Below are 22,169 nucleotides of genomic sequence, written 5' to 3'. Positions count from 1 at the left end.
GTGGCTCAGTTGGTTAGCGCGCTAGCGCAGCGTAATGACCCAGGAGTCTCTCACCAATGCGATCGCTGTGAGTTCAATTCCAGCTCATGCTGCTTTCCTCTCTGACCGTACCTGGGAAGGTCTTGCGGCAACCTGCGGATGGTCGTGGGTTTCTTCCTGGCTCTGCCTGGTTTCCACCCACCATTATGCTGGCCGCCGTCGTATAAGTGAAATATTCTTGAGTACGGCGTTAAACACCAATCTAATAAATAAATAAATACATCCTTGTGGTACGGTACAGGAGCCTCGTATCATGTATCCTAGCTGTAACACAAAAGTCCTTGTCGTACGGTAGAGCTGTCTTGTAGCATGTATCCTAGCTGTAATACACACGTTCTGGTCGTACGATACAGCTACAACGTACCTTTTAGCTACAAGGCGTTATAATGTTACGCCGTCCTAATCACTATGTCGTATACTGACGGCATATGCCGCCTTGGTATTTACGACCTGCATAACGTAACGACCCCTTTGAGAAATAGCCCCCAGGTGCCCTGTAGCATGTGTCCTAGGTGTAATACTCACGTTCTTGTCGTACGTCACTGCTGTCTTGTCGCATGTATCCTAGCTGTAATACACACACCGTTGTCTTACGGTACAAGTGCCTTGTATATGTATCCTAGCTGTAATACACACGTCCTTGTCATGCGGTGCAGGTATCTTAACTGTAATACACACGTCCTTGTCATGCGGTACAGGTGCCCTGTAGCACGTATCCTAGCTGTAATACACACGTCCTTGCCGTACGGTACAGATATCTTGTAGCATGTGTCCTAGCTATAATACACACGTCCTTGTCGTACAGTGCAATGTTGACACAATTGGGGAGACTTCACATAACAAGGGCCGACGACTTTTCTCGTCGTTACATTGCTGAATGTTATTCTTAACTTTTATACACATAGATATTTGTTAATTTCGTAAGATATGTTTTCATTTGATTAGGTGTTTCTTAATTCATTTTTTATTTTACTTTTATTTTTTGCTCCATATGTATTCATTAGTTTATTTATTTATTTATTTGATTGGCCTTTTACATGAAACTACACTCACCTCCGATGGTACGGTATGTATGGGCCTGTATTTTTAGAAAGACCAAAACGGTTTCCTGTGTGGCACGCTTTGAAATAATTTTGATACTGTAAGTTTTTTTCACGTGGACAACAATATTCCAAAGCGTTCCGCACATGGCGTGTACATATCTCTGGTTTTTGTTGAGCTAACAAGACAAATATGATATAGACACGGCACACGGTTCTTTGTTCTAGGTGACAGCCAGTTATTACATGTGCTGGTACACAATGAGGGAGGAGAAAGAGCTAAAGTTCCTTGGGGGTAGCTGTCTGGACTTTAGATTCGACTACGAGGCGCACGGCAAGAAAAAGCCCAAAGACTACAGAAAGGAGAATACGATGCCATTCGCATGTGCGATGCTGTCTTTCTGTCCAGGTATGCTATTGAAAATTCCACTTTACAGCTGTATTTTCCAGATACATGTGAATCCCGCGATTATTAATTTATTTATATATTTGTATTAAAGTGGATAGTTAATGAGTTATATCCGCAATGGAGGTTATGTTTTTGACGGGGTCCTTCTGTGTGTCTGTCTGTCAGGAGCTTAGATTATATTTTGTGGACAGGGTGATTCTTTGGTTAAGGACGAATTTATTAAATGTCAGCAGGAATCCGGGCTAGCTCCACAAAGCGCACTTCAGCGATAGATCCACCTAACTTCCATGGCGCTTTAATGCTTTCAGTGCTGTTTGCCACGTGCTCTTTGTAGAAATGGCTTAAGTGTACAAGCCTGTCACAAAATATAACTTAACTGATCCCAGTGGCGTAGAAAAATAGGGTCAAGGTCACCAAAAAGGAATCGGGTTCTTCTCATTCCTCTCGTGTGTACGTGATATAAATTTAGTAAGCAATGGCTACAACCGTTCGAGAGAAGATAACGTGGACACAGACTCAACGACTTGAAAAAAAGGACAGGTCATAATTACTGGAAAAACAGTGTGGTTCTTCTGTGAGACCAGATACACACGTGATACAAGTTTGAGGAAAAGTGCTTAAAGAAAGATAGACATTACTGACCCCAATAACCTTTTAAAGAAAACTCCAGATCAAAGTCACCAGGTAAATGGTTCAAACCCACCGCGTAAGTATATATACATGTGATGGAAGTTTGGTGAACCCGTTCTACAAGCCTTCAAAAAACGTGTTTACAAATATGTGAACTGACTGATAGACGGAAGCCAAAAACGACAATACTCTTAAGCTAATTTGTTGCCGAGGGGTAACAATGAAACCGTTGCAAAAAGACAAAAAATCATTTAAAAAATATGAAAATACACTGCCCGCTTATCCCAAAAATAATCTGTTAAATTTAACAGACAGTCTATTGTCTGAGTTATGCTAGAGTGTACTCTGTTATTGTAACACAATGCCGTGTCATATTCAAAATATTCATTCATTAGTCTAATAGAATTAATAAAATATGTGTTATACATATGAAAATAATTCGCTGCAATGACATAATACATTCTAGACTTTCGCTAAATTTAACAAAAAAAATTTTGAGAGTAACTTTGACATGGTTTTCATTTTTAACGCGCAGCTTTTTGTCTTTCACGCAGATATATGTTGTGGTCGACGCATCAGCGAATCCGGGATCTCCAAACCCCAAGACTGTTGGAAAGCCAGTAGTAATCCCTGTAGGGAGATTGCAGATGGAAAGTGCGATTTCCCGAGACTCAGGAATATTAACTTCGAAGATTTGATTAGAAACCGGCTGAATTACACTTGCAATTGTGCGCAGGTCACCAAAGGATTCGAATGGAGTTCGCGGTTTGGACTATGCGTTGGTAAGGTTCTTCTCGCTGCATCATAGCCAGTTTGAACTATGTGTTGGTAAAGTTGCTCGTTCTTCTCGCTATATTATGACCAGTTTCGACCATGCGTTGTTAAGGTTTTCCGTTCTTCTCTCTGTATTATGGCCAGTTTGAACTATGCGTTGTTAAGGTTTTGCGTTCTTCTCTCTGTATTATGGCCAGTTTGGACTATGCGTTGGTAACGTTGTCCGTTCTTCTCGCTGTATTATGCCTGTTTAGACCATGAGTTGGTAAGGTTGTCCGTTCTTCTCACTGTATTAAGGCCAGTTTGGACCATGTGTTGGTAAGGCTATCCGTTCTTCTTGCTGTATTATGACCAGTTTGGACCAGGTGTTGGTAAGGTTGTCCGTTCTTCTTGCTGTATTATGACCAGTTTGGACCATGTGTTGGTAAGGTTGTCCGTTCTTCTCGCTGTATTATGGCCAATTTGGACCATGTGTTGGTAAGGTTGGCCGTTCTTCTTACTGTATTATGGTCTGTTTGGACCATGTGTGGGTAAGGTTGTCCGTTCTTCTCGCTGTATTATGGGCAGTTTGGACCATGCATTCGTAAGTTTGTTTGTTCTTCTCGCTGCATACTGGCCAGTTTCGACAATATGTTGGTAAGGTTGTCCGTTCTTCTTGCTGTGTTATAACCAGTTTGGACCATGTGTTGGTAAGGTTGTCCGTTCTTCTCCCTGCATTATGGCAAGTTTGGTCCATGCGTTGGTAAGGTTATTCGTTCTTCTCGCTGCATCACGGCCAGTTAGGCCCATGTGTTGTTAAGGTTGTCCGTTCTTCTCGCTGCATTATGGCAAGTTTGGACCATGCGTTGGTAAGGTTGTCCGTTCTTTTTGCTGTATTATAACCAGTTTGGACCATGTGTTGGTAAGGTTGTCCGTTCTTCTCACTGTATTATGACCAGTTTGGACCATGTGTTGGTAAGGTTGTCCGTTCTTCTCACTGTATTATGGCCAGCTTGGACCATTTGGTTGTTACGTTGTCCGTTCTCCCTGTATCACAGCCAGTTTGGGCCATGTGTTGGTAAGGTTGTCTGTCCTTCTTGCTGTATTATGACCAGTTTGGACCATGTGTTGGTAAGGTTGTTCGTTCTTCTCACTGTATTATGGCCAGCTTGGACCATTTGTTGGTTACGTTGTCCGTTCTCCTTGTATTACAGCCACTTTGGACCATGTGTGGGTAAGGTTGTCCGTTCTTCTCACTGTATTATGACCAGTTTGGACCATGTGCTGGTAAGGTTGTCCGTTATTCTCGCTGCATTATGGCAAGTTTGAACCATGCCTTTGTAAGGTTGTCCGTTTATTTGTTTGCCGTTTTATGGCCAGTTCGGACCATGTGTGCGTAAGGTTGTCCGTTCTTCTCGCTGTATTATGGCAAGTTGGGATCATGTGTGGGTAAGGTTGTTCGTTCTTCTCACTGTATTCAGGCCAGTTTGGACCATGAGTTAGTAAGGTTGTCTGTTCTTCTTACTGCATTAAGGCCAGTTTGGACCATGTGTTGGTAAGGTTGTCCGTTCTTCTCACTGTATTATGGCCAGTTTGGACTATGCGTTGGTAAGGTTGTCCGTTCTTCTCACTTTATTATGGCCAGTTTAGACCATATGTTGTTAAGGTTGTCCGTTCTTCTCGCTGTATTATGGCCAGTTTGGACCATATGTTGGTAGGGTTGCCCGTTATTCTCGCTGCATTATGGCAAGTTTGAACCATGCCTTTGTAAGGTTGTCCGTTTATTTTTTTGCCGTATTATGGCCAGTTCGGACCATGTGTGCGTAAGGTTGTCCGTTCTTCTCGCTGTATTATGGCAAGTTGGGATCATGTGTGGGTAAGGTTGTCTGTTCTCTTTGGTGTATTATGACCAGTTTGGACCATGTGTTGGTAAGGTTGTCCGTTCTTCTTGCTGTATTATGGCCTGCTTGGACCATGCGTTGATAAGGTTGTCCGTTTTTCTTGCTGTGTTATGGCCAGTTTAGACCATGCGTTGGTAAGGTTGTCCGTTTTTCTTGCTGTATTATGATCAGTTTGGACCATGTGTTGGTAAGGTTGTCCATTTTTCTTGCTGTATTATGACCAGTTTGGACCATGCGTTGGTAAGGTTCTTCGTTCTTTTTGCTGTATTATGGCCAGTTTGGACCATGTATTGGTAAGGTTGTCCGTTTTTCTTGCTGTATTATGGCCAGTTTGAACCATGTGTTGGTAAGGTTGTCCGTTTTTTCCCTGCATTATGGCCAGTTTAGACCATGTGTTGGTAAGGTTGTCCGTTCTTCTCCGTGTATTATGGCCTGTTTGGACCATGCGTTGGTAAAATTGTCCGTTTTTCTTGCTGTATTATGGCCAGTTTAGACCACGTGTGGGTAAGATTGTCCGTTCTTCTTGCTGTATTATGGCCAGTTTGGACCATGCGTTGGTAAGGTTGTCCGTTCTCTTTGCTGTATTATGACCTGTTTGGACCATGTGTTAGTAAGGCTGTCCGTTTTTCTCACTATATTATGGTCAGTTTGGACCATGTGTTGTTAAGGTTGTCCGGTCTTCTCGCTGTATTATGGCCAGTTTGGACCATGTGTTGGTAAGGTTGTGGGTTGTTCTTTCTGTATTATGGTCAGTTTGGACCATGTGTTGGTAAGGTTGTCCGCTCTTCTCCGTGTATTATGGCCAGTTTAGACCATGTGTTGGTAAGGTTGTTCGTTCTTCTCACTGTATTCAGGCCAGTTTGGACCATGTGTTAGTAAGGTTGTCTGTTCTTCTTACTGCATTAAGGCCAGTTTGGACCATGTGTTGGTAAGGTTGTCCGTTCTTCTCACTGTATTATGGCCAGTTTGGACTATGCGTTGGTAAGGTTGTCCGTTCTTCTCACTTTATTATGGCCAGTTTAGACCATGTGTTGTTAAGGTTGTCCGTTCTTCTCACTGTATTATGGCCAGTTTGGACCATATGTTGGTAAGGTTGCCCGTTATTCTCGCTGCATTATGGCAAGTTTGAACCATGCCTTTGTAAGGTTGTCCGTTTATTTTTTTGCCGTATTATGGCCAGTTCGGACCATGTGTGCGTAAGGTTGTCCGTTCTTCTCGCTGTATTATGGCAAGTTTGGACCATGTGTTAGTAAGGTTGTCTGTTCTTCTAACTGCATTAAGGCCAGTTTGGACCATGTGTTGGTAAGGTTGTCCGTTCTTCTCACTGTATTATGGCCAGTTTGGACTATGCGTTGGTAAGGTTGTCCGTTCTTCTCACTTTATTATGGCCAGTTTAGACCATATGTTGTTAAGGTTGTCCGTTCTTCTCACTGTATTATGGCCAGTTTGGACCATATGTTGGTAAGGTTGTCCGTTCCTTTCTCTGCATTATGACCAGCTTGGACCATTTGTTTGTTACGTTGTCTGTTCTCTCTGTATTACAGCGAGTTTGGACCAATTCGTTGGTAAGGTTGTCCGTTCTTCTCACCGTATTATGGCCAGCTTGGACTATGTGTCAGAAATGTAATACAGTTGGTAGAAGTACGGTGATTTTATCTGGTTTTATGTACAGTGATCAGTTTTCACATATGAAAATTTGGGAAAAGTACATATGAAAGTAAATAACGTCACCATATGGCACTGTAACACACAGGCAACGTCATTTACGGGAAAAAGGACTTGTGACTTATGTTGTTAAAGTGGCCCAAGTTTTATTACAGCAAGTGTCTTTTTATTTTTGAGTAGTGTTTTACATCTTACTCAATTATATTTCACTTATACGACGGTGCAAGTTAAAATCAGCTCGTACGTATATAACTAACAACGATCTGGCACACTTCCCATCATCAGCGAGTTCGTTGACCTCTGGTGAACAACCAGAGGTCATTGATGTCATTAGCAACCAATCAGTATGAGGCTTTCTAAAGAGGACGTTTTCGCCAGGAACAGTCGATGTCTGTCGGATAAAAGGGGAAGTGCCATTTCTGCAGCCGAAGTAGCTTAGACGAGCAATATGGTGGACATGCCAAAGAAAGCCTATTATCAATTGGTTCAAACGATTGTTTGTTCTGAGGATTTAAGTTCGTCATACTGAAGCAACTGACCGATAGGAGTATAACATCAGTAAAACGGTACTATCTGTTTTACGGCCAGATATCGCCATGTTCTTGCTTGGCTGTTGAGTCACGACTCGTGATTTTCCATAAGTTACCCCCAGCTTTGGCTCATTGACTGCTGCCTTGTTTCAAGCAGCGCGTCTGTGATTGACACATCCTTTGAACGCGCCGGCAGTAGGAAGTGTGTTAGATTGTTGTTAACAAAACGATATACATACGATCATAATTTCATCAGAACGACGACGGTGTCCAGTAAGTATCTGTATTACTGACTACAAGTACTGCCAGAACACTGCAGGAAGTTACAAAGTTGCAGAGAAGATCTATAGTATTTTTGTCATCATTTTTGCAGACATAGACGAGTGTTATGACGGTACCTACGACTGTCATAGTCACGAGTACTGTCAGAACACGGTGGGTAGTTACAAGTGTCAGTGTTTGTATGGCTACAGTTGGGACGCGGCCATACAAATTTGCGTGAGACACCATGACGTCGAAGACATGGCCAAAGCAATCGTGACTTCCGCTCCCAGCGTCCCTCGCGAGGAGACAGGTGCGATAGTTTAGCTGCCTTCTTGCTTTTTTTTGTTTTTTTTTCTTTCTTGTTTGAGATTTACGTAGCGAATACAGACTTCCACCACTCTGTCGTAACTACTTAAATATAATATGTAGATAAAAAAACAATTTATTGTATATTTTTACAAATATTTAGGGGCCACTGTGATCTCGGGAGTAAAACGCCTGCCTCGGCAATTAATTAATATATATGACTGCATTCTAAAAATTCCTTCCCGCCTTCAACACATATCTCCTCAACTGGCTACATTTTTGCTGTCTGACCATACCTAATGTGAGGTCGCACCAGATAAATTTGACAGTACTGGCCGTAACCTGCAGACGACAAATTTCTTTCTACAATCCCTCCATATCGCAAACAAATATTTTAGTAACATTGCTCCCGTGACAAAATAACGCAGTGGCATGCTTCTCTCCATCTATGTACTTCCGGAAGTACACAAACATCGCGGCGTCATGGCCGAAAGCGATGTGACGCGATACATTCCCCTTTGTGTAACCTGTCCCTCTGCCATTATTACACCTTTAATATCGTTTTGGTTGGACAGTAATTATTTTTTCTGTATTTTATTTTTCAGGATACACCCTTCTAGATGACCTGAAGCTACTTTATTCATTGTTTGCCCATTCGCCGAGGCTGACGCCTTCGTGGTATGTTGTTATCTGCCCACTGGCCGGTTTAATGGCAATGGCCAGCTAACACAAGCGATGAGTTTCACCTTTCAGAATCAAGACTCATCTTTGACCGCAGCGTAATGTACCAAACTGAGCCGCCAGCACGGTTAAAATGGCTTCCATTGGACTATGTGCCAATCATCATTGCACGGAGGTCAGCGACCACGTACCATGGCGACCCGTTCTGCAAAGCACGTGAAATAGATAGGTTTTCTGCCAACACGAATTGGTGAAAGTAAAGATACATCTAGCAGCCGAAAGAATTATTGAATTCGTGTTCAGTGTTCGGAAACAGTCAACTCAGGGAGCCTCCCAGTTTCCATTTTGAGAGGGTTTGTTTGAAACCTCAACGCCATCCTACTTAAGAACGCTAGGGGATATCGCACAGCTTTACATCATAAGAGGACAGTTTCGAGTTCGAACTCTTTTGTCGTTAAACGTAAAAAAACCGCCATACTCTATCATGTGACCTGTGAATAATTTAGGCAACCTTTGTTACTATTCATTTACCCGTAACACACGGCGGCTAAGTGCACATCGTAGCATGCTACAAGTGTTCATACTGAGTTAATTACAAGTGAGCTTCAAGAAAGCAGGACCGGCCCCGATAGCATAGTTGGTAGAGTTGGGAGGTTAAACCCCAAGCACTCACTCACTCAAGAAAGCAGGACTAGAAGAGTAGTACGTAACCATCCATGGACGAGTGATCACTGAACAGATTCAACTAAATAAGATAATAAATGTACCAACGATGTAAATAAAGGAATATATAAAGGAATTAAATGAAATCGTGTTACCTGTGATCCGGAATCGTGTTACGATTTAACATCTTATTTCCCGAAAAAAACACATTTAATGGATCCCAATAGATGCACATGCAGAAATTTCTCATTTTGCTGTAAATTTATAAAATATTTTTGTTTTCAATAAAAGGAATAGTACAAGTGAGATTTGTAATTATTCGTGTCTTGAGTCTTTGTGTCCGTGACAACATGATTTGTATTCGGAATATTTTCGATATTTTGAGGTACCAAGCAGGTTCCCCGCGGCTATTGTGAAACCACCGGAAGCAAATATGAAAAGGTGCTTTTGTTTGGGAAGGCTTGTATCTTACAACTGAATATTGAAATGTAACTTTAATAGGGTTAAATCCGAAATTTCAGCAGTGATGAGGAGGTAAACCCTTTGTCATGTTACCTTAACCCTTTTTCAAGTGCTAGAAATTTGACATTTGACAAAATATTTAGATGCTACTCTTTCACGTGTTGTGTTCGGCATTTTAAATGTTACAAATTTTTTAATTTAGCATTGTGTTACAACATGTGGACATTTTAACACATGGTTTAAGAGAGTAGGCGTCGTACATCACACGACTTCTCGAATGGAAACGAGAAAAGTTGTTACTGTGTGGTCATAAGCTGCGACACATGCGCATTTCAAAAACGCACGACAAGAAACCGGTCATGCCTACAGGACAACAACAACAAAAGCTAAACAAATAAAGAATGTCACTTACTTTAAAGTGTGAAAGAAATATTTTAATTAAGTTTATACAAGTATTCTGCCACGGGCTACTGCGGAAGCGTATTGGTGTCAGTGTAAATGAAAAATGTGTCCAGCTTATTCGTGAAAACTGATTACTACTCCGATGTTAAAACGAATTACTATTCTGATGTTAAAACGGATTACTATTCCGATGTTAAAACGGATTACTATTCCGTTTTAGCGAATTAGTTGGACACATTTTATTTATTTACGGTAGCACCAATAGGCTTCTGTAGACTACACAGTAAGAGTGTGCAAACAGAAATGTCAATTTCGGTACTATTATGTAATCGGTTGCAAGACTAATGTCTGTTTCGACGCACAGAAAACTACTCGTATGTACCATCAGTTTACATGAAATCGAGCTGCTGATATTTTAGGCTGTTTGAACCAGTTCTACCTGCCGACTGTTCAAAGGTTGAGGGGGCCGGAAGTTCCCCATTGTCCCCATGGGCTCGGAGTCAGCATCACCTGTTAGTAACGTGCGGAATTTCTGAAGCTGAAAACGAAAATGAAATATTTTACCTACTGATGGTCTGACATATTACACATATTACATATTCCAAAAGTGAAAGAGCAAAAACAAGCATTCTTGACTTGACTACCGGTACATTAAAGTCCATAGGAGAGCCAAAACGGGCATAATTTTGTTGAAAACAGACAACTAATATTTCGTGTGTAATATTGAATGTTTCCACGCACTACAATGCTGACCGCTGTCGCATGAGTGAAATATTACTGAGTACGGCGTAAAACACCAATCAAATAAATAAATAAAGAAAAAAGATGAACAGTTACAGTTGACTGACGGAGTGACGGACCGACAGCCGGACTGACTGACTGAGTGACGGACTGACTGACTGACGCACTGATGGACTGACGGACAGACGGAGTGAGGAACGGACGAAGGGTAAACTTGTATAAACTCAATCGAATTTCGCATTTTAGTTTTCATCATGGCAAAGTATCATGGTGGTAAGTACACCTGCTATAATGCTGACCACTTCTTCACCTATCTCCTTTGTTTAAACCGGCATGTTAACTCTGTGGCCATAATTATTCAATCTGCTGAGGCCTAGCTTCCCTGAACAATGAACGAATAAATGAATCATTACTCTTGAACTTCAGTAGTATTGCCGCCATAAAACAAAATGACACGATTCAGATGGCAGAACTTCGAAGCGTTATTATTTTTAAATATATATAATTTTTTTAAATGCATGCAGAGATTATAAAAGCGAAGTTTCATGTTTTGGATCAATCTAGTCAGCAACATTGTCAAATATAAATGTGTAGAGCCTCCGCTAAATATGAGAAACTCCTACACAGCCAACGCGGATATGCTTGATATTGTAATGTGTATGGTATATGACAGACTGGGGCCTTCGATACTTAGTGGTTGGCATGCTACCGTAGAACAATGACGCAGGAGCCTCTCACCAATGCAGTCGTTGTGAGTTCAGGTCTAGCTCATGATTGCTTCCTCTCAGGTCGTACGTGGGAAGGTCCGCCAGCAGCCTGCGTATTGTAGTGCATTTTCCCTGCGCTGTACTCGGTTTCCGCCAACTATGATGCTGACTCCCGTTGAATAAGTGAAATAGTCTTCAATCGAATAAATAAATAATTACATATAAGAGGCTCGGAGAGCAATGATCTTTACCTCGTCTGCGGTGATGGTGACGGGGTCCTGAAGGAGAAGCCAGCGAACTACCTCAAAACATCCGGGCGTTGTCAGGGAGCCTGGGTAAGTTATGTATTCGGACCAGTTGCCAGGCGACGGCATAAGGTCATTAGGGTCAAGCAATAAAGGAAGTCCTGGACCTGAAAGAAAAGAATTGACCCACTTGTTGATTGAAGAATTCACTGTTTACACGAGTTTTATCATACTACATACAGCGCATGTGCTGTTCTCGGAGTTCGTTTTACAACAATGTCCCCGACTAGCAAATTTTGTACAGAAATCTTAACCGTCACTCAGGTCACGGTGATGCGGCGGGAAATGATGTCAGAAAACACAAAAACTCTGTCTCAACCCTAATTTCTAAAAATACTTTATGCACATGCATTCTATTCATCTACAATGTGCACAGTATAGTGTTGATTAAAATGTTGATTAAATAGTTCCGCGAGAGGACACCAGTGTTGAGGCTGAGCCTGGGCATATCTATGCGCGTATCACAGGTTCGACAGGTCACACTTGTCCAGTGTTGGCAGTGATGTAAAGCGAGCGTACAGAACGCCACATGTGTTACATGTAGAAGGAGAATGGGATTTTACCATAAGCAACTCTACTACAAGGTACATATATGAAGGTGAATTTGTCTGAACTGTTAAACGAATCAGAAAACCTTGAAATTCTGTGTCATTTATTTTTACAGCAAGTATAAATTTGTAACTATAACATGATTCCAAGCTAAAGGATGAACTTACCCACAGCCTTTATGGCATCTAGGTTAGATACAATTTCTTGTAAAGTCTCACTGGTTCCCGTGGGACCTACCTGGTAACATGATGTAGCAAAGGTAAATGTATGCGTTACGTTTCCAAAATCTCAAATCGCTGAGCTGGTGTTGCATAGCATGACGTCGGATCGTGATCTGACGCCAGATCGTGTGACGTTAGTGACACCGTCATATTGCCCCAAGGTGATGTACACGGTCATAAAAACATTGATGTGTTAAGATAGCGGTACTGGCTCATTTTTTTTGTTAGCCATTAGATAATGACATCGTGTTGATGACTTGAAAGTTTATCTCTGTACAATGTGTGCCCTCTTTTAATACAGTCCGTATAGGTGTTCAAGGAAATCAAACTTCAGTCTCCGTTCAGTTTAAAAAGAAATCCTCCATTAAGCACCATTACGTATTACAGTTTTAAGCGAGGTGTGTCCCGGAGTGTTTGGTTTGGTAGAACATTGGCGTCATGAAATGACATGACATAAACCTTTATACAAATGATATCAAAACTTCTCCATGTATTACAAAAGTCATTAGTCTTACTTGTACAAAAACGCCAATCACAGCCAAGCCATCTTCGTGCTGCAGAGCTTCTTTCACTGAGGGATACTTCCGGTTTTTATGTAAAAAATGTATCTGTGACCGGAAATAGGTATAAAAATTCAATTAATATCGATGTAAACAATATACGCTTCAATAAAGCCAAATTTAAAATGATTTGGTAAAACTAAAATAATGTCATATCACTAATACCTCACTTTTTAAATATATTTCAAATACTTATAACATTCGTCAACAAGCAATTGTATCCCAGGAAATGTGCAACAGTCACCAGTTATTCTCAAGGGATACACGTTTTTATAAGACTTTGTTGCATCGTTGTCCGGATATGTCTATCTCTGCGTTCATGGACAGACCTGATCTTCCAAAGTGAGCTATTTGATAAAACAGACTTCTAGTTTACTTGAAAAAACACGTACTCCTTGTGCTAGAACAATTACCACACCAGATGCTTATACACGTACCCTGTGTTGGTAAAGCCTTCTCTTTTATCAGATGCCCTATACATGTACCTCTGCTGACAAAGGCTTCCCCTCTATCAGATACCCTATACAAGTACCTCTGCTGACAACGCCTTCTCCTTTATCAGATGCCCTATACATATGCCTCTGCTGACAACGCCTTCTCTTCTATCAGATGCCCTATGCATGTCCCTTTGCTGACAACGCTTCCCTTTCTACCAGATATCCTATACAAGTACCTCTGCTGACAACGCCTTCCTTTCTATCAGATGTGCTATACATGTCCCTCTGCTGACAACGCCTTCTCCTTTATCAGATGCCCTATACATGTACCTCTGCTGACAACGCCTTCCCTTCTATCAGATGCCCTATACATGTACCTCTGCTGACAAAAGCTTCCCCTCTATCAGATGCCCTATACATGTACCTCTGCTGACAAAGGCTTCCCCTCTATCAGATGCCCTATACATGTACCTCTGCTGACAAAGGCTTCCCCTCTATCAGATGCCCTATACATGTACAACAGCTGACAACGCCTTCCCTTCTACCAGATGCCCTGTATGTGTACCGTCTGTCAGACGCCCTGTACAATTACCTCTGCTGGGAAAGCCTTTCCTCCCATTAGATGTTCAGATCCGCTGGTGTCATCTGGACCGAAGTGGATGTGGAACTGGAGCAGTTCATACTCATCGGAACTGTACGGAACTCCTGTTAACACTCTCTCCGGAAGGTCAAACTCAAACACCGGCCAATGACCTGCAATGTCCGGGAATGGAAAACAATCATTATCCAACGCAATGCACCGAACCACTCCCCCCTCCCTCCTTTTTCTCTCGTTCCTCCCCCTAAAATAGGATAATACGGTTGTAAAATTTTGTCCGTGGGCCATGATTCTTTCAGCGGTTCTTGTTAACTGTCAGTTGTTTCAACTTTTACCGAACTGAATCCTGAGTGAGTTAAGTCTTAGACTTGTATCTCTACAGCCATCCTAAGCCTGTGAAGTCTCAAACTTGTATCTCTAAGCAAACCTAAGTGAGTGAAGTCTTAGACCTGTATCTCTACAGGGATCCTCAGTGAATGAAGTCTCAGACTTGTATCTCTACAGCGATCCTAAGCGAGTGAAGTATTAGAGTTGTATCTCTACATCGATCCTCAGTGGGGTGTGCACGAACGCCCGCACACACACACACACACACACACGCGCGCACGCACGCGCACGCACGCGCACGCACGCACATTATTATATGAGTTATATAGAAGCTCCCAACTAGGACATACCATTATTCCTTAGACTACCGCTCAGTCGCCCAGACAGCGTGTTGTACGTCAGCACGCCTCCAGAAGTCGGGACCAAGGACTGAAGAGGAACGTCTATAGGCGACTGACGTTTTCCGTTACGACTGGCATCGCATGCCTCCCAGCCAGGGTCTAGTTCCGCCCAATGTAAAGGTCCTGAAGACACAAAACGATTGACTGAGTATCGTGTCACGTTTTAAACTCTTAGCAACGGAAATGAGTGAGGTCACAGTTTGAATCCAGATCTTGCTAATGCAGGCCCGACCTGTATGCCCACAGGGACCCCCCCCACCCTCCTCCAATGGGTGATTGTTTCCGGGGAAACCGGTTTCTGCCCTTTTCCCACACACTTCATCAATCGTATACTTAACCGAATAAAAAAATTATGTTAATAAATTTTATAACAGAATCTCGTTAACTGAAGGGTTTAATGTTAATTTGTGATCTTATTCTATTACGTTTATATTTACGAAGAAACTAATTGTATAACTTGTTGAGCTTACCTGAAGGAGACTTCAAATCATAATCAAACGTGTGCGAAAGTCCTTTATGTTCAGCCGCTGGCGCGTCTGGTCTGACTGTGACGTATTCCACTTTTCGGCCGTTCATTGGCTGAGGTGGGCGGAAGTTCCCCACTTTTCCAAACGGTTCAGACCCAGCTCTACCTGTCAGCAGGGCCCGGGCTTTTTCCAGCTGAAAACGGCGTTTTTGAAATAATATTCAGCGGTATGTCTTTGAAGAATGGCATGGATGGCACACGAGACAACATATAGTATTTAGATGAAACATCTTAACATGAAATCCAGGAAACTCAGCATGAGACCGTTATTTAACATACCGTATAGCTAATGAATTATACGGAGGGTCATAATAAGGTGTATTAAGCTATTTTGATAATCTTAACAGCCAGATTTAATACTGGAGGAAGGTTCTTTATATTCCTCAATGTACATTGTATATGAATAGTATTTTTTTAATTCTGTACAGTTCTGTAAACTTTCACATTGTTTTTTTTTTTCGGGTGGATCACCACACAATGCAATTTCAGTTTCCTTGATAGCTCTTATCACAAGTCATAAGGATGTCAAGATGAATTATTATTTCAGGACTGTTTGGATGGCCTAATGGTTAGGGAGTCCTCGCCCAGCAATGAGAGAGGAAACAGGACTGGTTGACCCCGGCGTCAGCACAATGTAACTGGGTGGGATGTCATGTCTGGTCTATGGCATGATGGTGGCCGCACTTGAGCGGCATGGATTCGCCTTGCCACAAGATGACACAGTATACATAGAACACATCAAATGCCTCCTCGTCCTCTCAAGACTGAAAAATTGTTAAGTACGACGTTACACCCGAAGTATATATATATATATATATATATATATATATATATATATATATATATATATATATATATATATATATATATATAACTTTGGCATTGTGGGCAAAGGGAGAGAACTACGATTGCTCAGAACAGCTAGCGCTCTACTGGCCGAAGCGTGGGAACATTTATTGGAATTGAACACAATTTATTCACCAAAGATGCCAGTTAACTCTGGAGAGATGAAGGGGGTATGACCTCCGGTATAGTGGGAATGGCGTACCTCGGCTGAGGTGATTTGGAGGTTATCGGGTAGTATGATCCAACGAACGACCTCAAAACATCCCTGAGTTGTAAGAGAACCTGGGTAGGTCATGTACTCCCCCCAACGTCCCGCAGTCGGCGTCGGTAACATAAGATTGGGATCCACAGAGAGTTCAACGTCATGACCTGCATGTGACATCACACTGATAAAACACTGACATGAACGTTATTGCGACTGGGGTTATCTGCATGTAAGGCCACATGGAAATAAGACTGATATGAATAAACTATGAGGTCCAGCTCTAATTCTGTAGCAAAATGCGACCTGCTAGCGAAAACTAAATCAAGCAAGGTTGTCGAAAACATCTAAACGCTTAATGTTTTATCTGGCGGAGTATTAAAAATCTATTTAAAAAAGTTTCTACTCATTTGCATTTAATAATACGCACCAACCGTCTGTATCTTAGGAAAATTGTTGACAATCTCTAACAAGGGGGCATCAGTCATGTACGGTGATAGCTGAAATAAAAAGGTCAAAGTCGGGTACGAAAATACATAAAATGCCTGTCTGAAAAAGGGACAATTGTTAAGTGGATGGTAGAATCAGATAAAGAAGAGGAATTCTGAAACATTCCAGCAAGAAAGGTACATAAAGTTCTGTACCTTCTGAAAATGGATGTTCGGTTGAATGGATGGTTGAATCCGATAGGACCCATAACAAACAAAGTATTAATACTCTCAGACATTAAGGCGACCTCAAACAATCACGAATGGAACGCGTATTGTACTGATGAATAATTTGTGTAAAACCAGCACATAGATTCATCGACTGATTGGTTGATTTATTGGTGTTAAACGCTTTGCTCAAGTTATGCAAACGGTCAGGTTTATGGTTACAGGAAACCAGAATAAATCCCCGACCTTCGCAAACACATCTCCTAACTTAAAGACGCAGCCGAGCTCCCCAACAATGTGGCAACTGTGAGTTCAAATCCATCTCATGCTGGTTTCCTCTTTGGCCGTACGTGGGAAGATATTCCAGAAACCTGCGGATGGTTGTGAATTTCCGCCCGGGCTCTGCCCGGTTTCGTCCTACCATAATGTTGGCCCCCGTCGTATAAGTGAAATATTCTTGAGTAGGGCGTACAACGCCAATCGAATACAGAAATAAAGATGCATCCGAAATCGCAAGAGCTGGAGCTGCGTTTTAAATGGAGCAAACTGTTTTCATAGATGCATTTATCTGTTTAATGTATATCAGGCACCACGCAGGCCACGGAGGATCCCGTCGTGTTTCACAGGTTTCCTGGACGTTCTCATTCCCTAAGTCAGCGATCGGATTAGAACACACAGTCTCTATGGTGAAGGTCTACTCATTTTACAGGGATATGCATACAGATTTCATGTGATAAAATGAAGCCAGTGTCATCTAAAAACGTATACAACATATCTTTTGTTTTGACATTTCTTGAATAGAATCGAAGGTATTCATTCTGAGTGTGAATTTTGCACTCAGCTTCTCTGTAATCAAGTCAACACACCGAAGCAAGGATACCCTGCAGATGCGGATGTGCTCCAATGAGTATGTGCAAACGCATTATCGTTCGGATTTTGACTGAAGATAATTTTGACTACCTGTGCGACCAGATAATGTTAAAATCTGGTATAACCACCATGCTTTTGTATCACACTGAGAAAGCGAGCTCGCATCGTTTTAATGAGGCAAGTGATCCGATTTTGAGGGATGACTAACCACTCCTCCTGAAGCAGATGTCTAACGTCATCAAGATCGGACACCATCGTAATATGGCGATACACCGCTGGCTTCAACTGGTCCCACAAATGTTCAGTTGGGATTGAGATATGAGGAATCGGCGGGTCATTGCATGTGCTCAATGATTTCATGTTCAAAGAAGACATTTATCACTCTGGCAGGATGTAAACAAGCATTGTCGTCCATAAAAGTAAATATTTCAAAATCCGATCACTAATGCATTTGCGCATGCTCATTGGAGCACATCTGTATCTACAGGGTAACCCTTGTTACAGTGTGTTGACTTGATTACTGAAAGACTGTGTGCAAAATTTCACAACGATTGAGCAAACACGGTTTTGGGGGGAATTTACTTTTGATGCACTGCCTATTTCTACTCTAAAATTGCCTTTAGAATGCAGTTAATAACCAGACGTAAAATCCGTGTGACGTCACTAACGACAAACTATTTATTTATGGTTATTGGTTCTCTTCAGGACAGCCTTAAAAAGTAATTAAAGGTATTTTACCCACAGATCTGAAACATCTAAATCCTTTAATTACGACGACTTCTTTTTCCCGTAGATCTGTGTGCTAATACCTTCGTGGGGTGTTGACCTCCAATGAGATTAAATAAAGAAAAATAAATAAATATTACCTCCACAAATACACCAATAACGGCAAGTCCGTCTTCGTGTTTCAAAGCCTCTCCAATCGATGTGTACTTCCGGTTTTTGTGTACAAAGTGTAACTGCAAAACACGACAATATGAGATATAAAGGGGGAAACTCCATCATTTATAATCGCCAAAAAGAAAAAAAAACTCATTCTATTTCTTCTGTATGATTTTTGGATTGATGGACTCGGTTTCACGAAAGTCGTTTTGCTTAAGTAAATGCCTTTGCTTAACAAACATAAGCAAAATACATTACTATAAATGAGGTCAACGTCATCTAAACATTACAGAATTGAATACAGGCTGTTCCCCTCAGTTATTCCTAACAAGGCCATCCAATGAAATCTCCCAGTACATATCCTCAGTCACATGTTGTTCATGTTGAGAACCAAGTTGTGTGATCGGTGCACAATTAATACGGACTCTCTGACCGTTCACAGCAGCTCCTTCGCTCTAGTACTTCATTGGCCGAGACGTGGCTACATGTATTTGAATTGAACTCAAATTGTTAATTCAAATACGCCGGCTTTGAAACCGTGTCCTGGCTTGTCTATAAAACCAGTAATTACAAACAGGCAGTGGTTAATATAGGTTTTGCCGAGGAAAACTCCATGTAGGATTTAAGCAAAAACTGCTGGCTTAGGCAATTTATTGTAAGCGGGCTCCTGCTTTTGTTCTGGTGCGAGACGGTAACTCTTAAACGTCTAAGTTAATAGCATAAAATTTTTCGATAGAGGATCGTAACAAAAGATCATCTATCGGTTTTCACAGTTTTAATTGCTCCAGTCGCATAACAGGGGGCCTCCGTGGCTCAGTTGGTTATCGTGCTGGCTCAGCGTAATGACCCGGGAGTCTCTCACCCATGCGGTCGCTGTGCGTTCGTCGCTGTGAGTTCAAGTGCAGCTCATACTGGCTTCCTCTCCGGCCGTAGGTAGGAAGGTTTTCAAGCAACCATAATGCTGGCCACCGTTGTATAAGTGAAATATTCTTGAGTACGGAGTAAAACACCAATCAAATAAATCAAGTGAATAAATCCAATAGCATATCAAAGATGTTGGCTTTGATGTAGACGAGTCCCAAGTCTGTACGACTTAGATCTCTATTAGGGAACCATAATCAGTGAAACCTGAAAGTGTAAAATGAACTCCAGCGTTGCTGCAAGGCGAAAACAAAAATACACACAAACACGTAGAACTGAGCTGAATGCTGGGCCTACAATTACGTTTCCGTGAAACCAGAGCCTGTCCCATCTTGATACCGGTCATGGCAAGCAGACATGTAGTATTCGGGTTTTCCCCTTTTCACAGCCTTTTCTTATCCAGATATCGATTATTACAAACAACGATTCGGTATCCGGGCTTTGAAACCAGAGTCTGACCTATCCAGATATCATACATGAAAAAGAAGCAAGCGAAAACTGAGCATTCATCTTAAAATCTTTGCACTTTTCCGGATAATGCAAAGCTCAGAAGACGCCTCCGCCGTTGTTGTAAACAGACACACATACCTCAGCCGGAAACGCGCTGCCATCCAGTAGGTGCTCCGATCCAGTGACGTCATTTGGGCCGAAATGCATGTGGAACTGGAGTAGCTCGTACTCATCTGTCGTGTTGGGCACACCGCTCAGGATGCGGTCAGGGATGTCAAATTCGAACACCGGCGAATGGCCTGTGTAGAGCATGACGTACGGCATTGGAAGGCACAAAGAAGTATGACCACACATATATTGAGTAATTGAGTCTTAATTATTGGGATTTAAATCATAATCGAAGTATTTCATTCATGTCGTGGTGAAAACATATTAGAACCAGGAAACATTTATATGGTTTCGATCTTAAAATAGAAACTTCCAAAAGTAAAAATAGAAAAAAGGCACAATTTAAAGCAACAAAAAATGAAAAGAAATCAATTATAATTCGAAAACCACATTAAATGTAGCTTGATTACAACATACTAAAACGTTTCTAAATAATCTTACAGATACTGTATTTATCTGCAACAGAATACGGTCGCTTTTATTTGTTTGGCGAAATCGCAAGTACTTCGATGAAATCCTCAGAAGAAAAGATCTTATTTCAATATGAAATGTGTTCTGTTTGACTGTTTGGCTAGATGTGGCAGGGGGCAATACCAATTTGAGGCAATACCTCAAAGTGACCCATGAAATTAATTAAAAACACACACACACACACAATAGCGGTAAGGATGCGCGTAAACTGCGTAAATGTGAAAGTGAACTTCCAAACAATGAATGCTATAAATTTGAAGTATATTTAAAAAACAACATAATCCTTGAATACTTAAAACAATATGTGGTAAATCTGACGTGTTCATTTCAGAAATGGCAAAATGTGTCTCTGTGTAGGCCGTATGAATAAGAGCCTTAAATCAGAGTGACTCTGAAGTGGTTTCTGGTAAAGTTTACAAGTGTAGAATATTATGACAACACTTTTGTTTTACCGTTATTCCTCAGGTTTCCCGCCAAAGCTCCCGATTGGTGGTTATAGACGAGAGGGTCCCGAACAATAGCTCTCTTCAGTGCCGGCGTGATGATGTCTACGGGGGACTGTCGACTGGCGGCACGACTAGCGTCACAGGCTCCCGGCCCTGGACCCTGATCTTTCCAATGCGCATGTCCTTTAAAAGAAAGGATATACACACGAATATATATGTATTTTAGCATTTAGGTTCCTCGGTATGTCATACGGTTAAAGCGCTAGTTGAGTGCGAATATCAAGTCCTTGGTCAATGAGGCTGTGAGTTCGAATCTACCTCTCTTAAAAATTTCATGAACACGACGGTAAACACCAGTGAAATAAATAAAAGATAACTCGGTCATGTCTGATATCTTCTGCATGATACTTCAGTGGAGGCAGCACTTAGGCGGCATGGACTCGCCCTGCCACAACAAGACACAATACATGCACGTACACCAAATGACGCCATGGTCATATGACTAAATTGCTAAGTACGGCGTTAAACCCCAAGCATAGATACATATAGTAAAATAAGAACGAAGACAGTTTGATCGGTTTGTACCAGGGATTAAATGACTGAAAGGAAAACAGCATCATACCTGACGGGGAGTTGACGTCATAATTGAATGTGTAGTCTTTGCGAGCTGTCTTTCGGGGTGTTGTGCCGGGTCTTGTGGGACCCTCGATGTCAGATGCTCTCTGCTCCAGCGAGGGGAGGTCTTCGAATGGAAAAAAAAAACAAAAACAACAATCAGACTGGTTAATGGATTTTCAATGATTCTTTCTTCTTGGTTTTGGGATATACGAAAATTTTGTTAGTCCCTAAATACAGAGATGAAGACATTTGAGCTAAGCCATGCAAAGACTGAAAATGACTGGTCGACCTAGTGTCAGTATACTGTGACTGGGTGGGGTGTCATGTCTGGTGCTTTCGGCATGATGCTTCAGCGGCGGCATGCATTAGTATAAACAGCTTCGGTGGTTTATACTCTATGTGATACATCGAGGTCATATGACTGAAAAATTGTTAAATATCTATTCATTCACTGGGGTATAAGTTATTTCACAGCTATGTACATTGTCTCAGTGGTTATATTAGGCCATACTTACTCTTCAT

The 22,169-nt window shown here is 41.7% G+C and overlaps 1 protein-coding gene across 1 annotated transcript; it reads right to left on the bottom strand.

Annotated features, from left to right (window-relative positions):
• Nucleotides 1-9,767: 9,767 nt before the first annotated feature.
• LOC135477812 (uncharacterized) lies at nt 9,768-22,169 on the bottom strand. The gene is made up of 14 exons (XM_064758015.1): nt 22,163-22,169; nt 21,652-21,771; nt 21,036-21,212; nt 20,083-20,243; nt 18,558-18,650; nt 16,596-16,665; nt 16,166-16,332; nt 15,062-15,251; nt 14,541-14,714; nt 13,858-14,018; nt 12,784-12,876; nt 12,215-12,284; nt 11,445-11,605; nt 9,768-10,283 (listed from the first exon to the last, which is right to left on the bottom strand). The coding sequence occupies exons 1-14, from the start codon at nt 22,167-22,169 to the stop codon at nt 10,161-10,163; spliced, it is 1,767 nt and encodes a 588-aa protein (XP_064614085.1). The 3' UTR covers nt 9,768-10,160.

The sequence above is a fragment of the Liolophura sinensis genome, chromosome 11 (genome assembly GCF_032854445.1).
Source record: "Liolophura sinensis isolate JHLJ2023 chromosome 11, CUHK_Ljap_v2, whole genome shotgun sequence".
NCBI classification, from domain to species: domain Eukaryota; kingdom Metazoa; phylum Mollusca; class Polyplacophora; order Chitonida; family Chitonidae; genus Liolophura; species Liolophura sinensis.
Note: the sequence above shows the minus strand (reverse complement) of the source record. Positions and strands in the feature narration are given on the sequence as shown.